At 38.7% G+C, this 18,657-nt stretch overlaps 1 protein-coding gene and 1 long non-coding RNA gene across 4 annotated transcripts in view; one reads left to right on the plus strand and one right to left on the minus strand.

Moving 5' to 3' along the window:
• The window catches only part of SPATS2L (spermatogenesis associated serine rich 2 like), a 139,966-nt gene that overhangs the window by 114,875 nt on the left and 6,434 nt on the right, over positions 1-18,657 (plus strand). For all 3 annotated transcript variants that reach the window (XM_015634361.3, XM_033516073.1, XM_015634362.3), the window contains 4 exons: positions 2,279-2,479; positions 2,891-3,026; positions 14,927-14,985; positions 18,410-18,519. In XM_015634361.3, the coding sequence (XP_015489847.1) occupies positions 2,279-2,479; positions 2,891-3,026; positions 14,927-14,985; positions 18,410-18,519 (506 nt within the window). The remainder of the gene's footprint in view (positions 1-2,278; positions 2,480-2,890; positions 3,027-14,926; positions 14,986-18,409; positions 18,520-18,657) is intronic.
• Positions 9,522-11,165, minus strand: LOC107207392. The gene is made up of 3 exons (XR_001522727.2): positions 11,079-11,165; positions 10,290-10,380; positions 9,522-10,154 (listed from the first exon to the last, which is right to left on the minus strand). It is a non-coding gene; the product is annotated as an uncharacterized LOC107207392 (long non-coding RNA).

Here is an 18,657-nt window from a genome sequence, read left to right on the forward strand (position 1 = left end):
TGAATGCACTGAAATGATATTTGGTGCTGCCTTGCCATGCTATTGCTTTTGCAGGGTCATCAGTAAAATCAGATCCTGATCTCTTCCCTACTTACTTTTCATGTAGAAAGATTTTTAATAAATCTTTCAAACTTCCTGTTTGTTTCTCAGGGGACGTACAGCTTTTTTCTTCTTTGAGCCAAAGAATCTATGAGGTTCACTTGATTTGAAAGGCATTGAATGGCAAGCTACTGCAAAAAGATAAACCACTCATTTTGAAGATGGCAGCTCAGCAGATTTCAGAGCAAGGTTAATCTGGGCTGTTGCCATTACTGGCAAGTGTGGTCATACTTGACTGTTAAAGCAGCAGATGTCGCAGGATAGACTGGTGCTGAAGTTCCAAGGCACCACATACAGAACCATGTAACAGTTCACTTCCAGCTGCTCTTATTCAGACTTTGGACTTGTCTTGCAGGTATTTGAGAAGGGACTTTGTTACTAGATTTTGTTATACATATGTTTTAGCTGGTGCAAGTCTTCAGAGATTTGCTGCAGACTTTCTCAATCTATTTTTAGTTGTGTTGATTGTCTTCAGACAAATTTGAAAGTTCAGTTGCAGCATGCAAAACTACTGTTTGCTATCCTAGTTAGTCATCTTTCTGCTGGGTCTCAAAGTAGCTCGTGTGTAATTTTGGAATAATCAAAGTATATTGCAGACAAAAGATGATCAAAAAGTTCAATTTAGAGTATAATCATTGTTCTAGGTGAGCTTCTTTAGGCAAAAAGCTGTCAAGTTTGTAATTTGTCTTGACAAGTGTACCAAAGCTGCTAATTAAAGGCAGAAAAACAATTATGCACATTAACAACAGATTTCAGAAGATCAAATCTTAGGGACAGAACTGAAGAGCCCTGGCCTTTCTTTATAGGTTAGCTGATAGATTGCTGGTTTCCAATTACCTGTTAGAGTTATGTAGCAAGGGCAGCCTTAACTGAGAGTAGAAAGCCTTGATTTATAAAGCATTTTCTATTTGCATTAGTGTGAGACACAGCCAGGGTTGAACAGGGTTAGTGGCAGTTCTCTCACAGGAGAGTTCCTCACCATGTGCGAGACCGGTGTTGGCATCAAACCTTTGGCATGTTCAAAGTGCTGCATTACTGGTATTTCTTGCTTTCATAGATTCACAGGTTTCTTTGACTTCTTTCACTACTTTCTTACCTACTGTTCTATGCCAGGTACCTTTTCTGTTTTCAGACTCATCCCTTTAAAGCCCTTAAATTCTGATTTAAAATATGAGCACTGATGTTCCTTCTTGTTTCTCTGGTGTTACATGATTGCCGTTAAACATACCAAGATATGCTTTCCACCTGTCCTAATGCCCAGCCAGAGCAGAAAGAAGTCACTAGTTGATATTCTGCACCTGTCCATGTGATATCCCAGCAGTGTTTATCCCATTTCATGAGCCATAATCCAGCTGTTAATCTGAAAAAGTCCCTTTTCTCTAGACACCACGCATCATCAGTTGAATAAAGTGATCTATAGAGAGTATCTTCAGAATGAAGAATCATTCATTTGTTGAAGTGAGTAGAAAAATTAGTTAATACAACAAATCACTTTCTATGCTTGTTTCCTTAACTAAAATTCACAGTGGCAGTAATAGCTGGCCTTGCCTGTCAGTTTTCAGTCAGGCTTTGGCTGCTTGATCCTCTGTTATGATGCTGGTGTCTTGAATCCCTTTGGAGTTTTGGAAAGAGGAAACCAGGTCATCTTGTGGCAGCCAAACAGGCTCAGGCATTGTTATCTTATCCCTCTGAAGCTGTTGAACCCAGGAGCCTAATCTTTGACATACTTTCATTTCCTGCTTGGTTCCTCTTAGCAGCAGCTTTTGATAGAAATCTTGTAGTCAGGCAAGGTAAGTATTTCAGGTAGGAATGTTTTAATCAGTGCTTTTAAAATGCTGATAAAATTAGTGACATTTTTTGTGTGAGATAGATATATAGATATAGATATATTTGGGCAAATATTATAATTGGTAGCATGTTTTTTATGTTATGAGGTATTTTCCCTATTGGGATGAAAGGGTTGGTGTTTTTATTGAGTTTTTCTTTTATACACTGAAATAAGGAGGCGTTCCAATTAGTGTTTAATTACCAAAAAATTTCATTTGTTGTCATAGATCTCTGAGGTTTTATAGAATGTGTGGCAGGAAAACACCATAAAGTCATTCTGATTTAACAGTAAGGCTTCATACCTTTCTTCATCTTACAACTCCCTATTTTCTTCCTTAATGCTTTCTTGCAGACAGAGAACAAGAACGCCAGAGAGTATCTGTGGAATTAAACCCAAAGACTATGAATGGAGTAGAACAGCATGAGCCCCTTCAGTCATCAGTTCAACTCCCATGTAACCTAGGCAGGCCAAAGTCAAAATCTTCCTCAGTTAAATCACCCAGTGCATCAACCCAGCTTGAAACAAAGACAGATGATTCAGTCAAAAAAAGAGGTAAATTTGGTCTTTGGTTGCTATGTTCCGAGGTCAAAAAACAGCTGAGGACTCTATGAGAAAAAACTAAATTCACAAAGGTTAAAAAGAGATGTTTTGGGAAGTCCAAGCAGAATTATAAAAAAATTAATAAAACCATTTATGGTCTATTTAAGATATTAAACAGAATGATTTCAACTAGTAACGCCTTTCTAATATTTATTTGATTGGGGAAATGTATTTCAGCAAGCTTGTTTAGAAACTGAAGAGCATTAGGGAGGGACTATGGAAAAGTTGGATTTATGGACTTAAGTAGAATAACCACTTAATTCTAATCTGAGAAAATATGATGTTGAACTATTCCTGGTGCTTCATTCAGAAAAACTAAAGCCAACTTTCTGACTACCGTGCAATTTTTATTTTCTATTTTAGGGCCAAACATTGAAAAGTCAGTAAAAGACTTGCAGCGTTGCACTGTTTCTCTAACCAGATATCGTGTGATGATCAAAGAGGAAGTGGATAATTCAGTGAAGAAGATCAAAGCTGCTTTTGCAGAATTACACAGCTGGTAGGTAAATCAGCTGCAGAGATCCATCAGCTCCACTGAGAAAGGGACCAATTAAGCCACTGGCATTAGTGGAGAGGGGTCATTTGCACCCTCTTTGTTTGCTGCATTTGGTTTCATAACAAAAAAAACATGGTGCCATTAAGTAATGACACTCCTCACGAACCAGGAAGTAATATGTGCATATATTGTATACATACATAAAGGTCTTTGAAAAAAACTCAGTTTTTTTTACTCCTATATTATTCATCATGACCTAATTCTTTTGCATCAGATTCAGTGGCAACATATATGAGCAAATGAAAGCTCTTCTAAATATCCTGTCTGGGATTTTCTGAAGTCTCTTTTACCTTCTTTAAATTTCTTCTTTCTATACTGCATCTTTGATCTTATCTCTTTTGGCAGACAGTCCTTTACTGTCTCTTCAGGTTCAATCATCTTTGCTTCTTATCCTGCCATTGTTCTCTTAACTTTCCCTCATAGTTCCTTCTAAGTTTCCTATCCATCATTTAATTTTCAATTTACATCTCTGGCTCATTCTTTTTCCTCATTTTTTGTCCTCAATCTATTTTTTCCATTATCATTTTGATTACTGATGATCTTCAGCATTTACACCTCTCAAAACTTATAGCAGAAATAATTGCTGTAGTAGCAAGCTGTATGTTTGGTATATTCTTGTGATAGAAAAGTATTTTCTGCTTTGAGTTTCACTCGGCCTTGGTTAAGCGTAGATGGGCTATAAAACGTATGAATTAGTGTTGAAGTAAATAGAGGAAATACATTAAAATGTATGATGCTTGGTTACAAATCAGAGTAAAAAAATTTCTCCTTTAATTCAATCACAGTATTTGTCAGTGTTTTTATGAATGTATCTTATAAAAGAGCAGTAGTATTGGCAGAAGTTTGTTAGCTCTGGACTTCAGTGGGTGTATTCATTGTCTTCAAAGATGAATCTAAAATTACTTAAGGGCCATTGGGGCTACACTTCTGTATGGGCAGAAAATATAAGGGCTGCTGAGCTGATTTTGGGGAAGATTCTGGTTCACTGAGCCCCCTGTGTACTTTACTCTATAGCAGGGGAGCTGTGATTACTCATTGTCCTAAATTCGGTAACATCGTCAGGCTTATTCTGGAGCCATTACAGTATTTTTTTGCTTATAAACTTAAATGTAATAGTAATATTGTTGGGATAGAAAAACTGAGCAAAGTTCATCAACTCCTTGCACCTTTTTTTTGGTAGTTCTCAGAGGGGACCTTTTCTCTGAGAAAACTATAGTTGGATTTCATTTGCTGTGTAGCTCACACTTTTTGTATTTTTGGTAGCAGTGTTAAAAATACCTTATGTCACATGTCTCACCTTGGCTACAGGCAGTCACAGGCAATTCAATCTTTAAGCAATCATCACTCTGGTCATGGAACAGACTTAGAATTATTTTATGATCTAAAAGTGCAGGGAGGTGGTAAGTTCAGAACTGAAATTCTTCATTCTCCATGTGGTCGTTTTTTAGTTTGAAAAGCAGTGAAGTGTATTGCCTAATACTAAAATACCCCACAAGAATTTGTAAGTGCAAGTACTTAAAATTATGAAAATAGCCTGGAAGACTTTTCAATAGGCTCAATTTCATTTTGCCTCTACCAGCTTTAGTGCCTAAATTATTGAAGTGGAGTCTGCTGGAAGCTCTAGAATGTAACAGATCTGTGGCCTGAATATTTGTGCCTCAGCATAACATTGCAACGAGGACAGTACAATGTCAGGAGATGTTTATGGAAATCTCAGTGCTGGCTATGTTGCTTTTGGCAGCTCATAAGTCTAATATTTAGGTTTTTCTTCAAATGAATGAAGGGGATTTTTTGTTTAAACAGTAAACTGCCTGGCTTTGTTAAAGAGAGTTTTGGGATATTTCATATGATCTTGTGGCCTAAACTTTGAGGAAGATGGGCACAGCTGTTTTAATGCCTTGTTTCCAAAAACTCCCTGACAACTGCTGTAGATTTACTGGATTTGGGTAGAAATCACCCAAACTAGTGGTAGATACAGCTTCAGACTTCATACAAGGATCACATTGTATTCCTGAGCTGCATTCTTTAGTGTGAGTTATTTTCATGGGAGTTTCCTTGCTCCAGAATTAAACAAAACATCCCCAGTGCTAGCAGGAGGATAAGGTTCTAAGTGAGCATATTATTACCCTCCTTTGGCATGGAGTTTCACTGTGACACAGTCAACTTGTCTATCATGGAAAAATTAAGGAATTTGGCTGAAGTGTTGCTCCCAGAATGCTATGGAGTGACCAAAGCAAGGGCATGATGTCAGGTCTCCATTGCGATTGTGATTCCAAAGGTTTTTCCAAGTTCCTCTCCCAGTTCCTGCTGGACTGTGGGCTGGTTGAGATGGACAGCAGATAGAACAGCCACCAAGTGCTGTCTGTGTTCAGAACTGCCAGGAATACTGGAATGAGCTCAGTGCTGTAACCCTTTCCTGTTACACACAGCTGTCACCACCTAAGGGGTTTTAGTGAAGCTAAATGAAGTCAGAAGATTTTATCTTGCATTGCAGCTGAATGCTGAAACACATACTGATTTGTCTCTTTTAGGTTTATTTTTCTTCCTTTGATAATAGGATATATGACCAGTTTTGTGTCCTTTTTTGCTATCAAGGCCGGAATCAAAACTGCATTACAAGAGTCAGTAATGTTTTTGACTTTCTGCTTATCTGTTTTGGTTTTTAAAATCTTTCCATTATTTTAACAATCACAGAAAGAATGAAGAATGCAAAGATAATATCATGTATCTTCCTCCAACTTCCAGACAGTAAATGAAACCATTATTACAGAGTTAAATGAATAGCACATGTGGCCTAAGATGTCCTGAAATCTTCAGCAGCAACATTCACAAGAACATCTCCTTTTAACAGGAGAGACTATTGAGTTCACTCAGTAAAAATCCACATTTCTCTCTGGTTCAGTATTTCACAGCTTGATCTAATCAATAGGGAAGTTACTTAAGCTACTATTTAAAAAGTCACCTATCTGGCAAAATAGCACATACCCTCCCACGATCTGAAAAACAATGCTAGGGAGCAGATGTGCTGTGAGCCCCTGTAAAAGCTTGGGGGGAAAATGCAATGTTTGCTTCAGTTTTGACTTTGTAGTAAAATGGGGCAAATAACAATCCCAGAAAGATGTTTATTTAAAAACATTGCATTAGGCTCACTTCCTCTTTCTTAAAGAGCCTCACTGAAGTTTCTGCTAACTGGAGTAATTCTCTGTGTGCTCAGAAGTGGTAAAAGCTTGCATTTATTCAGTTTTTTTCATGCCAGAAGACACTAGCATTTTACAAGCCATGAGCTGGACCAGGCAGGGCATTTTGCCTCACAAGAAGTATTTTGCAGTCTCATGTGGATTGTGCTCCTGCTGTGATCCAGCATTCTGGTCACCCCTGCTCTTGCTGCGCTTTCAGTGATATTGCTTTCCCAAGGTTGTAAGAGCACTTAGCAAAGCAAGCTGAAGGGCAGTGTTCCTCAGGCTGCCTGAAAGTTAGGAGAAAAAAGTCTTCTTGATAGTGCTTCTTGATCCAGTATTTCTCTTCGTTGCATTCAGCTTTTGGTGTACGGTTTTCAGGAATACCTTTGTGTGAGTGAGAATATCAGGTGCTCCCCTTGTTAGATTGATATAAAATGTATCAGAGCATAGCCATGTCCCACAGTAGTGTAGAGCTCAGAAAAGAAGACTACCAAATAGTCCTTAAGTTGCAGGGGAAGGTTAAAAATGCTAAATGAACTCTCCTCTCACTAGAGTGCACTTGAGTCATTTGTTGCCGATCTTAAAACCTACGTGCATTAACTGTGTTCTCACTTCTTTTCCACCAAGAGACTGAATAACCATCCTGGGGATAAAAGGAGAGCCCCAGGAAATCTGAGTGAAATGTGTAGAGCACAAAAGGAGCCACAGTTCCCCATAACACCTCTTGCCAGAAAATAATTTTCACATATTGGGCATTCATACAATCATATGGAAAACTAAAAGGAAACATCTGCTACTTGCCCATATGGTCTGCTGCCAGCCACAAATAGTCTGTAGAAAACAGTAAGAACCAGGTTTAATTACACTGCATGCAGAACTGAACCACATAAATACAAGCTTCTCTACTCTTTCCTAACATGTTAGTATGTCCAGTGCTTTGTAGAGAGCAATGAAAACACAACTGAATTTTTGGAGTGAAGAAAAAGCAGCCTAAAGCTTTACCACAGGCTAGATTAAAAGAAATTATTCTGACATAATGCTGGGAAGATGGAATTTGGCAATACTGACAATTTAAAAATACGTTAAAATAGATTTAGGGTAACAATTAGAGAGCATGTGCTGTATGTTTGGGGAAAAATAAGTACTTTGTATATTGCTTTGAAGTTAAAGCAGAGGAGTGGTTGAATGGGGAAAAACTAATCTAAAAGAACAGAATTATGTCTGTACTTACATGGTTGTGTCTGTACTGACTCAGTGTGGGGTAGTGAGCAGCGGTGCCAGTGCTCACAGTTGCAGAACAGTTGCCCGTAGCCCAGAATCAGTGGCACCAGATGAGAGCTGCCTGTTTGTGCTGTGGTAGTTTGGAGATGGGCAGATGGCTGGAAAGGCCAGGACTAGTATTGCTTTACACTGAACAGAGTTCTGTGCTGTTTTTCTCTCCATTTCTAGACAGTTCTTATGAGGTTACTGTCTGTCTGACAGCCAACCTTTGGTAATCCTTATGCCTCTAAAGTCCAGGTTTTCCAATCCTCTTGCAGTTTGTTGGGGTGTTTGTTTGCCCATCAGTCACACCATCCAGTCCTTAACCTTGTCTTTGAATTCAGGTTTCCTTGGCCCCACTAGGTTTTCAGGTACCTTCACAGATCAGTGCTTTGACCAAGGGCCCTGGCCCTGATGGCGGGGTGGTCTGGAAGAAGCCAATCCACCAGCTCTGGCCCCAGGCTGGCTACCTGCCTGGAGAGCTGCAGCACTGGGAGAGGGGCTTGTGCTGGCACTCTTCTCACACCCCCCAACAGCCTGGGATCACCCTTGCTGTGCATTGGTGGAGAGGACAGACAGAGTTCATGAAACTGGGGGGAGTTAGGTTTCAATGAGACACAGAAGTCCCCCTTCTGACCCTTTTGTCTTTTACAATTTACTTACATCATTGTGGTATTTTTTTTAATAAGTTTGTGAAGGTAGATTGAAGAGGTGAGATTCAAAGGTTACATTACATTGTTTCTTAGCTGTTGTCTGTATTTTATGTCTCTATAAAAATATCTTTCTATATATCTATGGTACTATGTCTCCCTTCTTCCCTCACAGTTATTCATAGGTGTGTTTGTCATCCTCTAAAACACAGAACACACAGGTTTTGAGGCCGTGCAGGTAGACTCTCAATTTTGTGCATGTCATTGTGGATGAAAAGCAAATATCTCCTTTCTGATCTCACTGTTGTCTGACTAATGAGAAATCTAATTTACAAAACACAAAAATAAAATAATTATCTTGAAAAATTTCAACTGACATTAGACCAAAAAGTCAGACCTTTATTTGAGGCCACTTCCCAATGTGCTTTTGAGAAAGTTGCCTCTTTCCTGTACAGGATCTCAACAACATTCCTTGCTGGAGTGTGTTTAGGCTAAAATGTATAAATCCAGCAAGGTATTCAGATACCTCAGCAATCAGATTAGAGCTGAAACACAAATAGGAAAGAAATACTTCACAAGTTTGTGTAAAAATGTGCAGGATGCTAATAAGCCATGGTGCAACTCATACTCACCATTGTTAACACTATCAAATTGTGAGACGATGCCTTCATTTCTAAACAACTATAAATTCAGAAATGCTTTTTCAGGAAAAGGTTTTCTATGCCAGTTTCTAGCTTAAACAGTTTTTTTTTGAGGAGACAATAAATTTCTAATTGTTTGTAAAGAAATCTTAAAAGAAAATTTCATATAGACTTTTAAATATGGTGTATTTAACAGATTGCCCTGGCTGGCTTCTAAAGAGAACAGTTTTAGTGAAGGTAGATAAAAAATTACACAAGATGAACTTGAATAACTAAACGCCTTTGGGCATTTTCTACTAGATAGTGCTCTGCAGAGGGAAGGATTTCACTGAGATTGATTTATGCTGTCTTTTGTTCATCTTATTGTCAGACTGTACTACTGATCAGAATGAAAATTCATGTAATCTGGTTTGCTGTGTAAACATTGTGCATGTGCTAGTATGGCGATCAAATAACCTTCAAACATTGTGAACATTTAAATAATATTGAGCTAATACTGGAAGTATATAATCTACTGAAACATTGCAAAATATGTAATGTACCAGCTTTTCCTACAAGGTATTTTCTACTAGATATATGTATTTCTTATTAATATCAAGAAAACTTGAAGTATAATTTCTCCAATTACAAAATAGCATGGCTAGTCAGTGATCCTGTAGCACTTGTAATCACCTAGAACAGGTGATTTGGATTCATATTTACATTCTCATACATCATTCTAGCTCCTTGTGCCAAAAGTTTGACAGGGACAGTTCTAGTTTTTGGATTGACATGCAGGATTCTTTTGTGAAATACACAATTTGATTAGAGATTCTTATCAATTGTCTTTTCACACTGCCTGTGGATCAAGTATGTTCATGCTAAAAGGGAAATGTGTGCAAGAAAAAAACCATAATATTTAAAGACCAATGCAGAGCTTATCAGGACCATGATCATGAATTTGCATGTAACCTCAGCTCAAATACAGCAGAGACAGTAACAGTACTAACATCCTTCAAACTGGCTTGGGCTTGTCAGCAGCTTGTCAATCAGCACAGCTTCAAGGAGGTACTTGGGTCTGTTCCAAAGTGTTGACAGAGCAACATCACTGGAGTATGTTGTATTTTTGTTGATGCCTAAACTGTCAGACTCCAACAGTATCTCACCACTCTAACTCCCTTCCTCATGAAAAAAGGGCTCAAATTGTACCTGTCTTCAGCAGCTTTCCAGCTGAACCATCCCCCAGAGGATGCTCAGGAAAAAATAGCTCTTCCCCCTTCCGGATGAGGAGCCCTGCTGCAGTTATTCAGTCTGTCTTCCTCAGTCTCCAGAACAGCAGTCGTTCTCAATCTGTGCACAAAGCTGATTCAGGGGGAGTAAAGTTTATTAAAAGCCCCAAGAAGAAAATTGGCATTTTGAGGGGTTTAACAGGGTTATGAAAGGGCTCATTCGAATTACACTTAACAGTAAGCTCTATGCCATGCATCTGGGGCTTACCTTTGTGAGCTGTGTCAGCATGTTAGCCTCCATGTCAGCTTGGTCTTTTTATTTCCCCATCTCTTCAGGCACAATAGGTTTGTCATAATGCCTAGAAGTGGTACAAGGAAAGAGGAAATTCTGGTCATCTGGAAACCTTGTGATTCTCATCAGTAAAGCTATAAATCAATCAGCATGGCAATCTGAAGCAACTTTTCTCAAGAGGCACTAATAACTTTAATCATTTTAGTGGAATTTGGAGGTATTGCAGCTGACTGAAAATATCTTTTCTTTAGCACTGTACAAATACTAGATCTCATGCTGTAAACTAGAGGAAGATTAATTTGTTTCCACTAATGTCAGAACAAATTCAGAATTTGTTCTGAATATGAAACTGTGAAATGAGGCAGCTGTCAGCATAATTTTCCCCTATCATTGCTGCGCCAGCAGCTCATTGTAGTTTGGCATTTGCAGCTCTTGCCATTGTACACTAGCATGAATCCTGCCAGCCTCTGTAAGGCCAAGGCATGAGTACTGCTCATTTGACCAGGAATAGGACACTTATATATTTGCCTTCAAAGTCACTTCAGCAAAATGATTCTTAGAGAGCTTCTCTCTCTCCTGCTGCATCTTATATCCCTACAGCATGTGCACTGACTGTGTCTCATTTGCATGCCCTCTCTGTTAAGCCTCTGCTTTACCATATCCCCTCAACAAAATTGCCTCCTTCCTGAGCCCCACTTCAAAATTTCACCTGGATATTGAGCTCAGACAGTGCTAAATCCTGTGCTCCAAACTGCAGATACTCACCTGTGGTGAATTGTGATATGGTGCTGATAGCTCAGTTTGGTACCCAGGTCCTGATCCTGAAAATGTGAGGGGTAAGAAAAGGAAGAATCAGTCCTGTCAGGGAGAAAGAAAAGAAAGAGATAGTAATGTTACTCTGCTTTTTTTCTATATCATCAGTCACAAAGATAAGGCTCACCTGATTCAGGTCTGTCTTGAGTCTGATCAGTGAAGGGAGGAATTGAGTCTCAGAGTGTTTGGTCTACTACAGTAGGGGAATCTAGGGACTGATGATTAGGGCATGGATTCAGGTACATTCAAGGAAAGAAGTGGTTTTGAGTTGTGCGTTTGTCACCAGAGTTGCAAATAGTATGTGGGAATATATTTAGGTGTTGATATTGATCTTCAAGGTAAGGAGAATATTTCAGATTCTTAGTGCTCAGAGTAATCAGAAAAAATTGACAAGATTATGAACTATTCAGAACATAAACTGAAATAGTATGTTCATGATTTTAAACCCGGTTCCAAACATCTATAGAAAACCCAAGAGAAGCAACATAACTGGAGATGAAGAAATTAGCAGAGTGTTTTCCTTCATGTGTCTTTAGTTCTGAAATGCATTCTGTTCCTTGCTCTGCTGGAGCTCAAATCTGGTCATACCTGAGTGTGCAGAAAGTTCCTGTAGCACTCAGTACCCAGCTCTCCACAGCACACCTATAGCTGCAGGCTGTGCACTGGAGTTACACCAGCTTGATACAACATTTACTGCCAAAGGGACACTAAGAAACATTAAAAGAAAATGCTTTCCTGGGAGGTATTGCTGCACTGAGCTTTGAGCAGTTTTCAATAATGCTTTTGCTGTGGTCTAATCACAATCATTGTATTAAGGCTGAGTAGGGCATTTTCCCAGAAAATACATTAAAAATGGTTGAACTCCTAAGGAGCTGTTCAGTTTAAGTGACTGTTGGACCTTTGTGTGAAAACAGTGGGATACTAGCAGGAATGAGAGACAAGTTTTGATCCACTGATTTTTCCACACTGTTCTTGTCCTTTCTCTTTCTATATTTGAGCATTAAGATTTCTCTTTGTACTTGTCATTTGTTGGGGTTTTTTTTTTTCCCCAGCCAGGGTTTTTCCCAGTTTCCTGTCTGTTGTTTTCATTTGCTTATAACTTTGATAAATTCTTGTTGGAGGCAATGTTGCTCTGTTTTGCATTTGCTAGTGCTGGTTAGCCTAGGACATTTCTAAAGAAACATTAAATTTTCCTATATATGACATGTGGCAGTTTATGGTTTCCAAGCTGAAAAATGTGGCTGTACGCTTCCAGATGAAAATTAGTATGTTCCTTTCCTTTAGCCAAGAGAGAGAGAGAGAGAGAGTACATGTCCTCTGCTGATATAAATTAGTACAGCTGCATTGTCTTCAGGGAAGAAAAACCTTTTCAAGGTCTGGCTGTTAAAGAAACTTATTTTCTTACATGGACAAAGGCACCAAACAGTTTCCCTCTTGTACTATTCTTTAATTTTTCCAATGATAGTTTATAGCTACAAAGGAAGTACTCAGGTGGTTGTTCTTTAAATTCATCAGTCCTATCCTCTGCTGCTACAACATCCAAACACTTTCCTGAAATGTTCATCAGAGACCAAAATGGAACATTAGGAGTGGAAAACTGTCTAGTAACAGATAAGATTTGACTATAAAATATGATAAATATAGGACTGCTGTGGCCTTGTTTTCATTCTGGTATTAAAAGTGGTTTTGTTTGGCACCAAAATAAAATTTTAGGGGCCACCAGTTTACTAAGGATCTGTTGTTAGAGTGCAGAGACAGCAATCCTGGAATGAGCTCCACTAAAACACTTTTTTGATGAGCTCTGCTGTTGTGACCTTTTTTTCCTGACAAAAGTTTATGTTTATATAACCTGTGTAGTGCACTAGGGAGGCACTTTGACAGCAGAGACAGAAAAAGCAAAAATCTGCATTTTTTTCATTTAAAGTGTTAAAGGTAACTGTATTTTCTCTGTGGAGGATCGAAATAGGTAAGGACAAGGCTCATTTCAGCCACATGTTGTGAAAGTCAAGGAAGTTTATTAAACTGTGTAGTTACAAAAGCTAATTGAAAATAGATTAATTCTGAGAAGCTATGACTGTTTAGATTAGCAAGCTGGAATCATCACCTGCTTGTTTGGCATTCAAGCTTAATGCTTATGCCTGGAGAATATTGAGTGCCAACTGGAACAAGCGTGTCCTTCCATTGTCAGAGCCTGCCTCTTAGCTGATTTGCTCTACCGTAAAAAAACCCTGCTGTTTTATTTCCTCTGGTGTGTGAGTCACACTAAATTGATCTGGCAGGCTAAAACGTAATTTTAGTCTTGTTCCTATGTATGAAACAAAAAAATGTGTTACACTGCAATTGCCTTGCTGCAACCTTTGCCATCAGCCAACCTGTTTCTGTCCCTCTTGTTGGCTACTGGGAGGCAGCATAAAAGTCTCCTCCTCTTCAAGGAGCATGGTAGACTGGGAAAACTCAAGGACAGAAGATTGCAGAGCTTCTGTTGCAAACCTCCTGTATGAGGTTGGTTGGAAGAAGTCAAGGAAGGATGAATGGCACTTGAACATATTGTAGCTGGTAAATGTTTGGTTGTCAGCTGTGTTTGCCATGTGTTCCCCACACTGCCTGCTCACCAACCTTTCCCTGTTTTAGTTAAGGACCTGTCAATACCTCTCTCTAAATCTTCTGTCTCTCTTTACTGCCCACTGAACTCTGCAGGATTTTCTCTTTCTTGCTAAGGATGTTCTAGACAAATGTTTTTGTTTAAGTTTTCTATAATGTCTTCCTTCAGTAGAAGCCTATTCACATGTAACTCAGTGTCTTCACTGGGAACAAAAGCTCCTGTTTAAGGTTGATTTTACTAACAGGGTTGAGAACTCCACTCTTCCCTTGAGTTCGTGCCTAGATGTACTCCTGGTGTTTGACCTACTTTTTGCAATTCCCCCCAGCTGCTTGAATTTACTCACGCAAATACAAACATTAACATTGGTGGTGATTATGAAATGTGAACTTAAAGAATAATCTAGTGAGGAGAAAACAGAATGGCACACCAGAGCACTGTCGCCTGGAGAGCATTCTGCAGAGATGTTACCCCACTGGACAATGTCACTGTGTTCATAATGTGACCAATTCACCACATGTTCTGTCTGCTCTCAGCAGATCCACCTGATCAGTTGCACTTTGACAGCTTATAAGCACTGTCAGGGATTGCACACCAGGCATTTGTAAAAGGAGAGGCACACAATTCCTTTAGGAAGGCCAGGTAGTAGTGGAACAACTCCTTCCCAGTCCTGGAGGGAATAGGGGGCAAGGAATCTGACTTCTGTTATGGAGATACTTTAATGCTTATTTAAATCACAAACCATTTTTTTGTTTACCCTGACATATTTTGCAAAAATATCTCTGAGGAAGAAAAGGACCTCATTCCACACATCTTTAATTTTGTTTCATTCTTAGTTTTGTTCCGAGACCTAAGCTGTATTAATCTGGGTAGCTGCAATGGTGTATCTGGCTTGATTAGGAAACAGACTGTTTAGTCATTTGAGGATTGCTGTGATGAATCAGACTGATTTCCACATCTGTGCAGATATGTGGGAAGGCCAGTCAGATGTTTGTGTAAAGCAGCACACACTCATTATCTCTAATGTTTTGTAGCTGGCTTGCCTAGGTATGTCTTCAGCTTCAATTCTGTAAGCCTTATTCATTTCAAAACTGCCCATTATTAATGTCTGAAGTCTGTGTGTAGTTAGAGCTTTTGATTTTGATGGAGTTCTAGCCTGAATAAAATCATGATTTTTTTCTTTCTTTTCTTTCTTTTTTAGCATCGTAGACAAAGAAGTGTCATTAATGGCAGAAATTGATAAAGTTAAAGAAGAAGCCAGTAAGTAAAAAAAAATACACAGGGAAATTTTGGAATACTGTTGAAGCAGTTGTTGTGTTTGGCAGAAAATTACACAATCCAAAAATTTGGTTAGCATTCCATCATCTTTCACTCTATGTAAATAGTCAGATAATGCTGTGATGTGCCTGGATAGTTTCTATGATGATCGTGCATCAAAATTTCAGTGTTATGAAATTAAGGTAAACAAAGGTGATATGGAGCTAGATTTAGATAACTTACTCCTTCTTATCAGAGAAGGATATCATCTTACTTATCAGAGCTTTTTGACCACCTTTTTTTTTTTCCTCATTTCTATCGTTATTCAATTGCTTGGTTTCCACTTATCAATCACCGTTTGCTTGCTTATATTACCTTCGTAAGTTAGAATACTGGAATTAAGGAGTAGGGGTGTAGGTTATTGTGTTGCCTTGCATAGCTTTAAGGGATAGTGATCAAGCTCATGAATTAGAACAATTTTTAAAAAATGGAAAACAGATGTTTACTGCAGTCTGTTTTCTTAATAATCTGTGGGAGTTGATGTGATTCTAGGCTTTCACATTGTCTCTGGTTTTTGTATTTTCATGTATATTTTGTTTTGGGGTGGGGAAGAGCAAAGATGAGCCTTGTATTAGGATACCACAGTATCTAACACTCCATCCAAGACACATCCCCAGGAAATACAGGGGGATGTTTTTCAGTAAAGAATGCTAAGCAAGAAATTGAACAGTAACCAAAGCATTGTTAGAATGATACTTTTCCTGGCATGTATCCCCTTGCTATGAATGCATATAGTCCTTTTACTGATTTGTGAGTTTAAGGTCCTTCCAAGCAGTGTCACAAATATATTTAGCATCCTTGAATACTTCATCTGCATTTATAACTCACTTAGTTTAAAAAAGTGTACTAATTGAATTTTTGTTGAAAAAAAATGCTCTAAAGTCTCTGTTGCTGTCCAAGTCTCTTGCAGTTGTATATGTGTAGAAACTAGAAGGTACAAAGTTACAAACACAAGGATTTGCAAAGTTTATGTTTCAAATTTTATTTGCTAATTTTCTAGGAATACCATGAAAGAGATGTGAATTTGAAGCTTTGTGTTATTCTGGGAGGGACTTGTGAGGGGATATATATCAGCAGGTTTTGGTGAGATACATATATACATACATACATATGTATCACTAAGTTTTTGGTACCTGCAGATACCAAGATACCAGATAGCTGTAATCAGCTACAGAGCACACACTCATTCCCAGCAAAACCAATGGCAGAATTCCTACTGATCAGCAGACACAGGTTTAAGCCTGAACTGCACAAACAAAACCACATATTGGAAATCCACTGTCCAGGGCTGATGGTATTATAGGGCCCTTTCATTAATCTTGGCCAGTTACAGGAATTTTTGTAGAAAGTAAACCTAATTCCTACCTACCAGCATGCAAAGTGCTGCATTTGCACATGGCATGTTCTGTTTCCCTGCCAGCTCCACACACAACAGTACCTGTCTCCAGTGGTGTGGTTTCTGCTGCCTTCAGAAGTGCCTTCAGAAACTTAGGCAGAAAGTTGCTACAGGACTGTAACATGCTAACCAAGATTTAGAATATTATTTATTTTCATATCTCTTTGCTGTACTCAAGGACTGTTTTACAGTGGGTGATCTTATTCTTCCTGTCAACACTAGGAAAAATTCCAATTACAATTTCAGGGTTTTTTTAAAACATGGGTATTTGGCTGGCATCTCATGGAAATAAATGCCAGGATGAGATGAGCTCATATGGTCTGGGCAGTCACTTCAGCAAAGAGAATATTAGTCTTGGGGAGGAACAATATTAGCATTACCTAGAATAAGCAGTAAAGCAGAACTATTGGATAAGGTAAGCACCTGGTAAACTATTCATTTAATTTGATAAAATTTTCTCGCTCTCACGGACCATATTCTACAAAAAATGAAATTGAAAAGATCAACTGAGGAGATAGCAGCTGTTCTTAGCATAAGTAACAATGTAGGCACAGATTTACCACAGGGCTAAAGGAACTCTACCTTCCCTTCCGTGTGTGTGACACACTTCTCTACCGTTGCACAATTTGTTTGCTCCCACACAACTGTACAGGTGCAGCTGTGTCTCCCTGTGCCTGCTGGACCATATTGTACTCACTGAAACATTGGAACAGGTTTCCCAGGGGAGGGGGGACCCTCATCCCTGGAAGCATTCAAGATCAGGCTCTGAGCAGCCCCATCTATTGAAGACGTTCCTGCTCATTGCAGGGGGTTGGACTAGAGACTTTCAAAGGTCCCTTCCAGCCCAAACTGTTTAATGACTCTGTAATACTTTCAAAATAAGATGTTTTAAATAAACATCTGATTAAATAAATGATAATGGGTCGAGAAATAAACTGTCTGAAATATCATTAATTCTCAGCTTTAAAAATAGCATTAAAAGTATACACTGGTTACATGACCTGTCAAGTGTGCTGTGGAAATTTGTGGCCAAAAGGCAGAGAAGCCAGAATCTCTATTGCTGTAATAGAGTCTGTGTCCTTAGGATGGTTTACATTAAGTACCACTCCCCCTAACTTTATATGTAAGTTCAAGACAAAAGACTATGATTTGTTACTATTTTACATTTAGATGTTGTTTCCTCTCTGACACAAATACTGATCCCATCAGAAAGTTAATCAGTTGTTGCTTTTACACTGAGTCACCATTTAGGTAATAGTTTGCATCTATTTCCACCAAATTTGTAATGTCATATTATCTTGTGTGCGAGTAGACCATTGCTTTGTGGTTTATGATTAATCTTTCCCCATAAGAATATAACTACTCACCCCTTCCTTACATAGAATATACAAGACGGGCAGTAATGAATATTTAGTATTTTTTTTATAAAGACTGTTGGCCTTCAATGCTGCTTTGCTGTTGAAATGGCAAATGTGTATATTCCATATGTGAAAGCAAAATTGCAGTGCCAGTGACTTTAAGACAAACTGTATATTGAATAGGTTATGAATTCAGAGGAAGTGAAATTCCCCTGTGTAAATCAAATACAGCATGTCTTCAGAAACAGGCTGGTGACTCAATGTAATGCTTCTTTCCATGTCTTCGGAAGGCTCCCTGTTTTTGTGCTTCAAAATAAAGCACTGGAGAACTCAAAACAACATGTCTGCCTCTGTTATTCTGAATGTTGGAGGATTGGTTGAACTTTGATTTTCTGACAGCTATCATATTTTCAGATCTTTTTCAAAATCAGGCAGTTCAGCAAAATATGCTAATCAACTTAATCTGTGCAAGTACCATATTGGAAGTCCAGTTGAAATCAGTGCTCCATGTCTTTGTCTCAAATGGGATGTACCATGTTAATGCCCAAAGACCAATAAATTACAGAGCAATTTACCTTCCTACGATTAATGACTGACTATTGCTATTTGGCAGTGGAAATCCTGACTGCTCGGCAGAAGAAAGCAGAGGAGCTGAAGAGACTGGCAGACCTAGCCAGTCAGATGGCTGAAGCACAACTCTCTGAACTCAGGGCTGAAATTAAGGTCAGGCATTCACTTCTGCTTGGGTATTTTAGCCATTTGCAGAAATGCCACTGGAAAAGCTGTCACATTAACGTGGCCAGGCTGTTCATTCCTGCTATGGGCCAAGGGGTAAATAGCTTTCCATAGGGAAAGTGTAGC

The sequence above is a fragment of the Parus major genome, chromosome 7 (genome assembly GCF_001522545.3).
Source record: "Parus major isolate Abel chromosome 7, Parus_major1.1, whole genome shotgun sequence".
In the NCBI taxonomy this organism is placed as follows: domain Eukaryota; kingdom Metazoa; phylum Chordata; class Aves; order Passeriformes; family Paridae; genus Parus; species Parus major.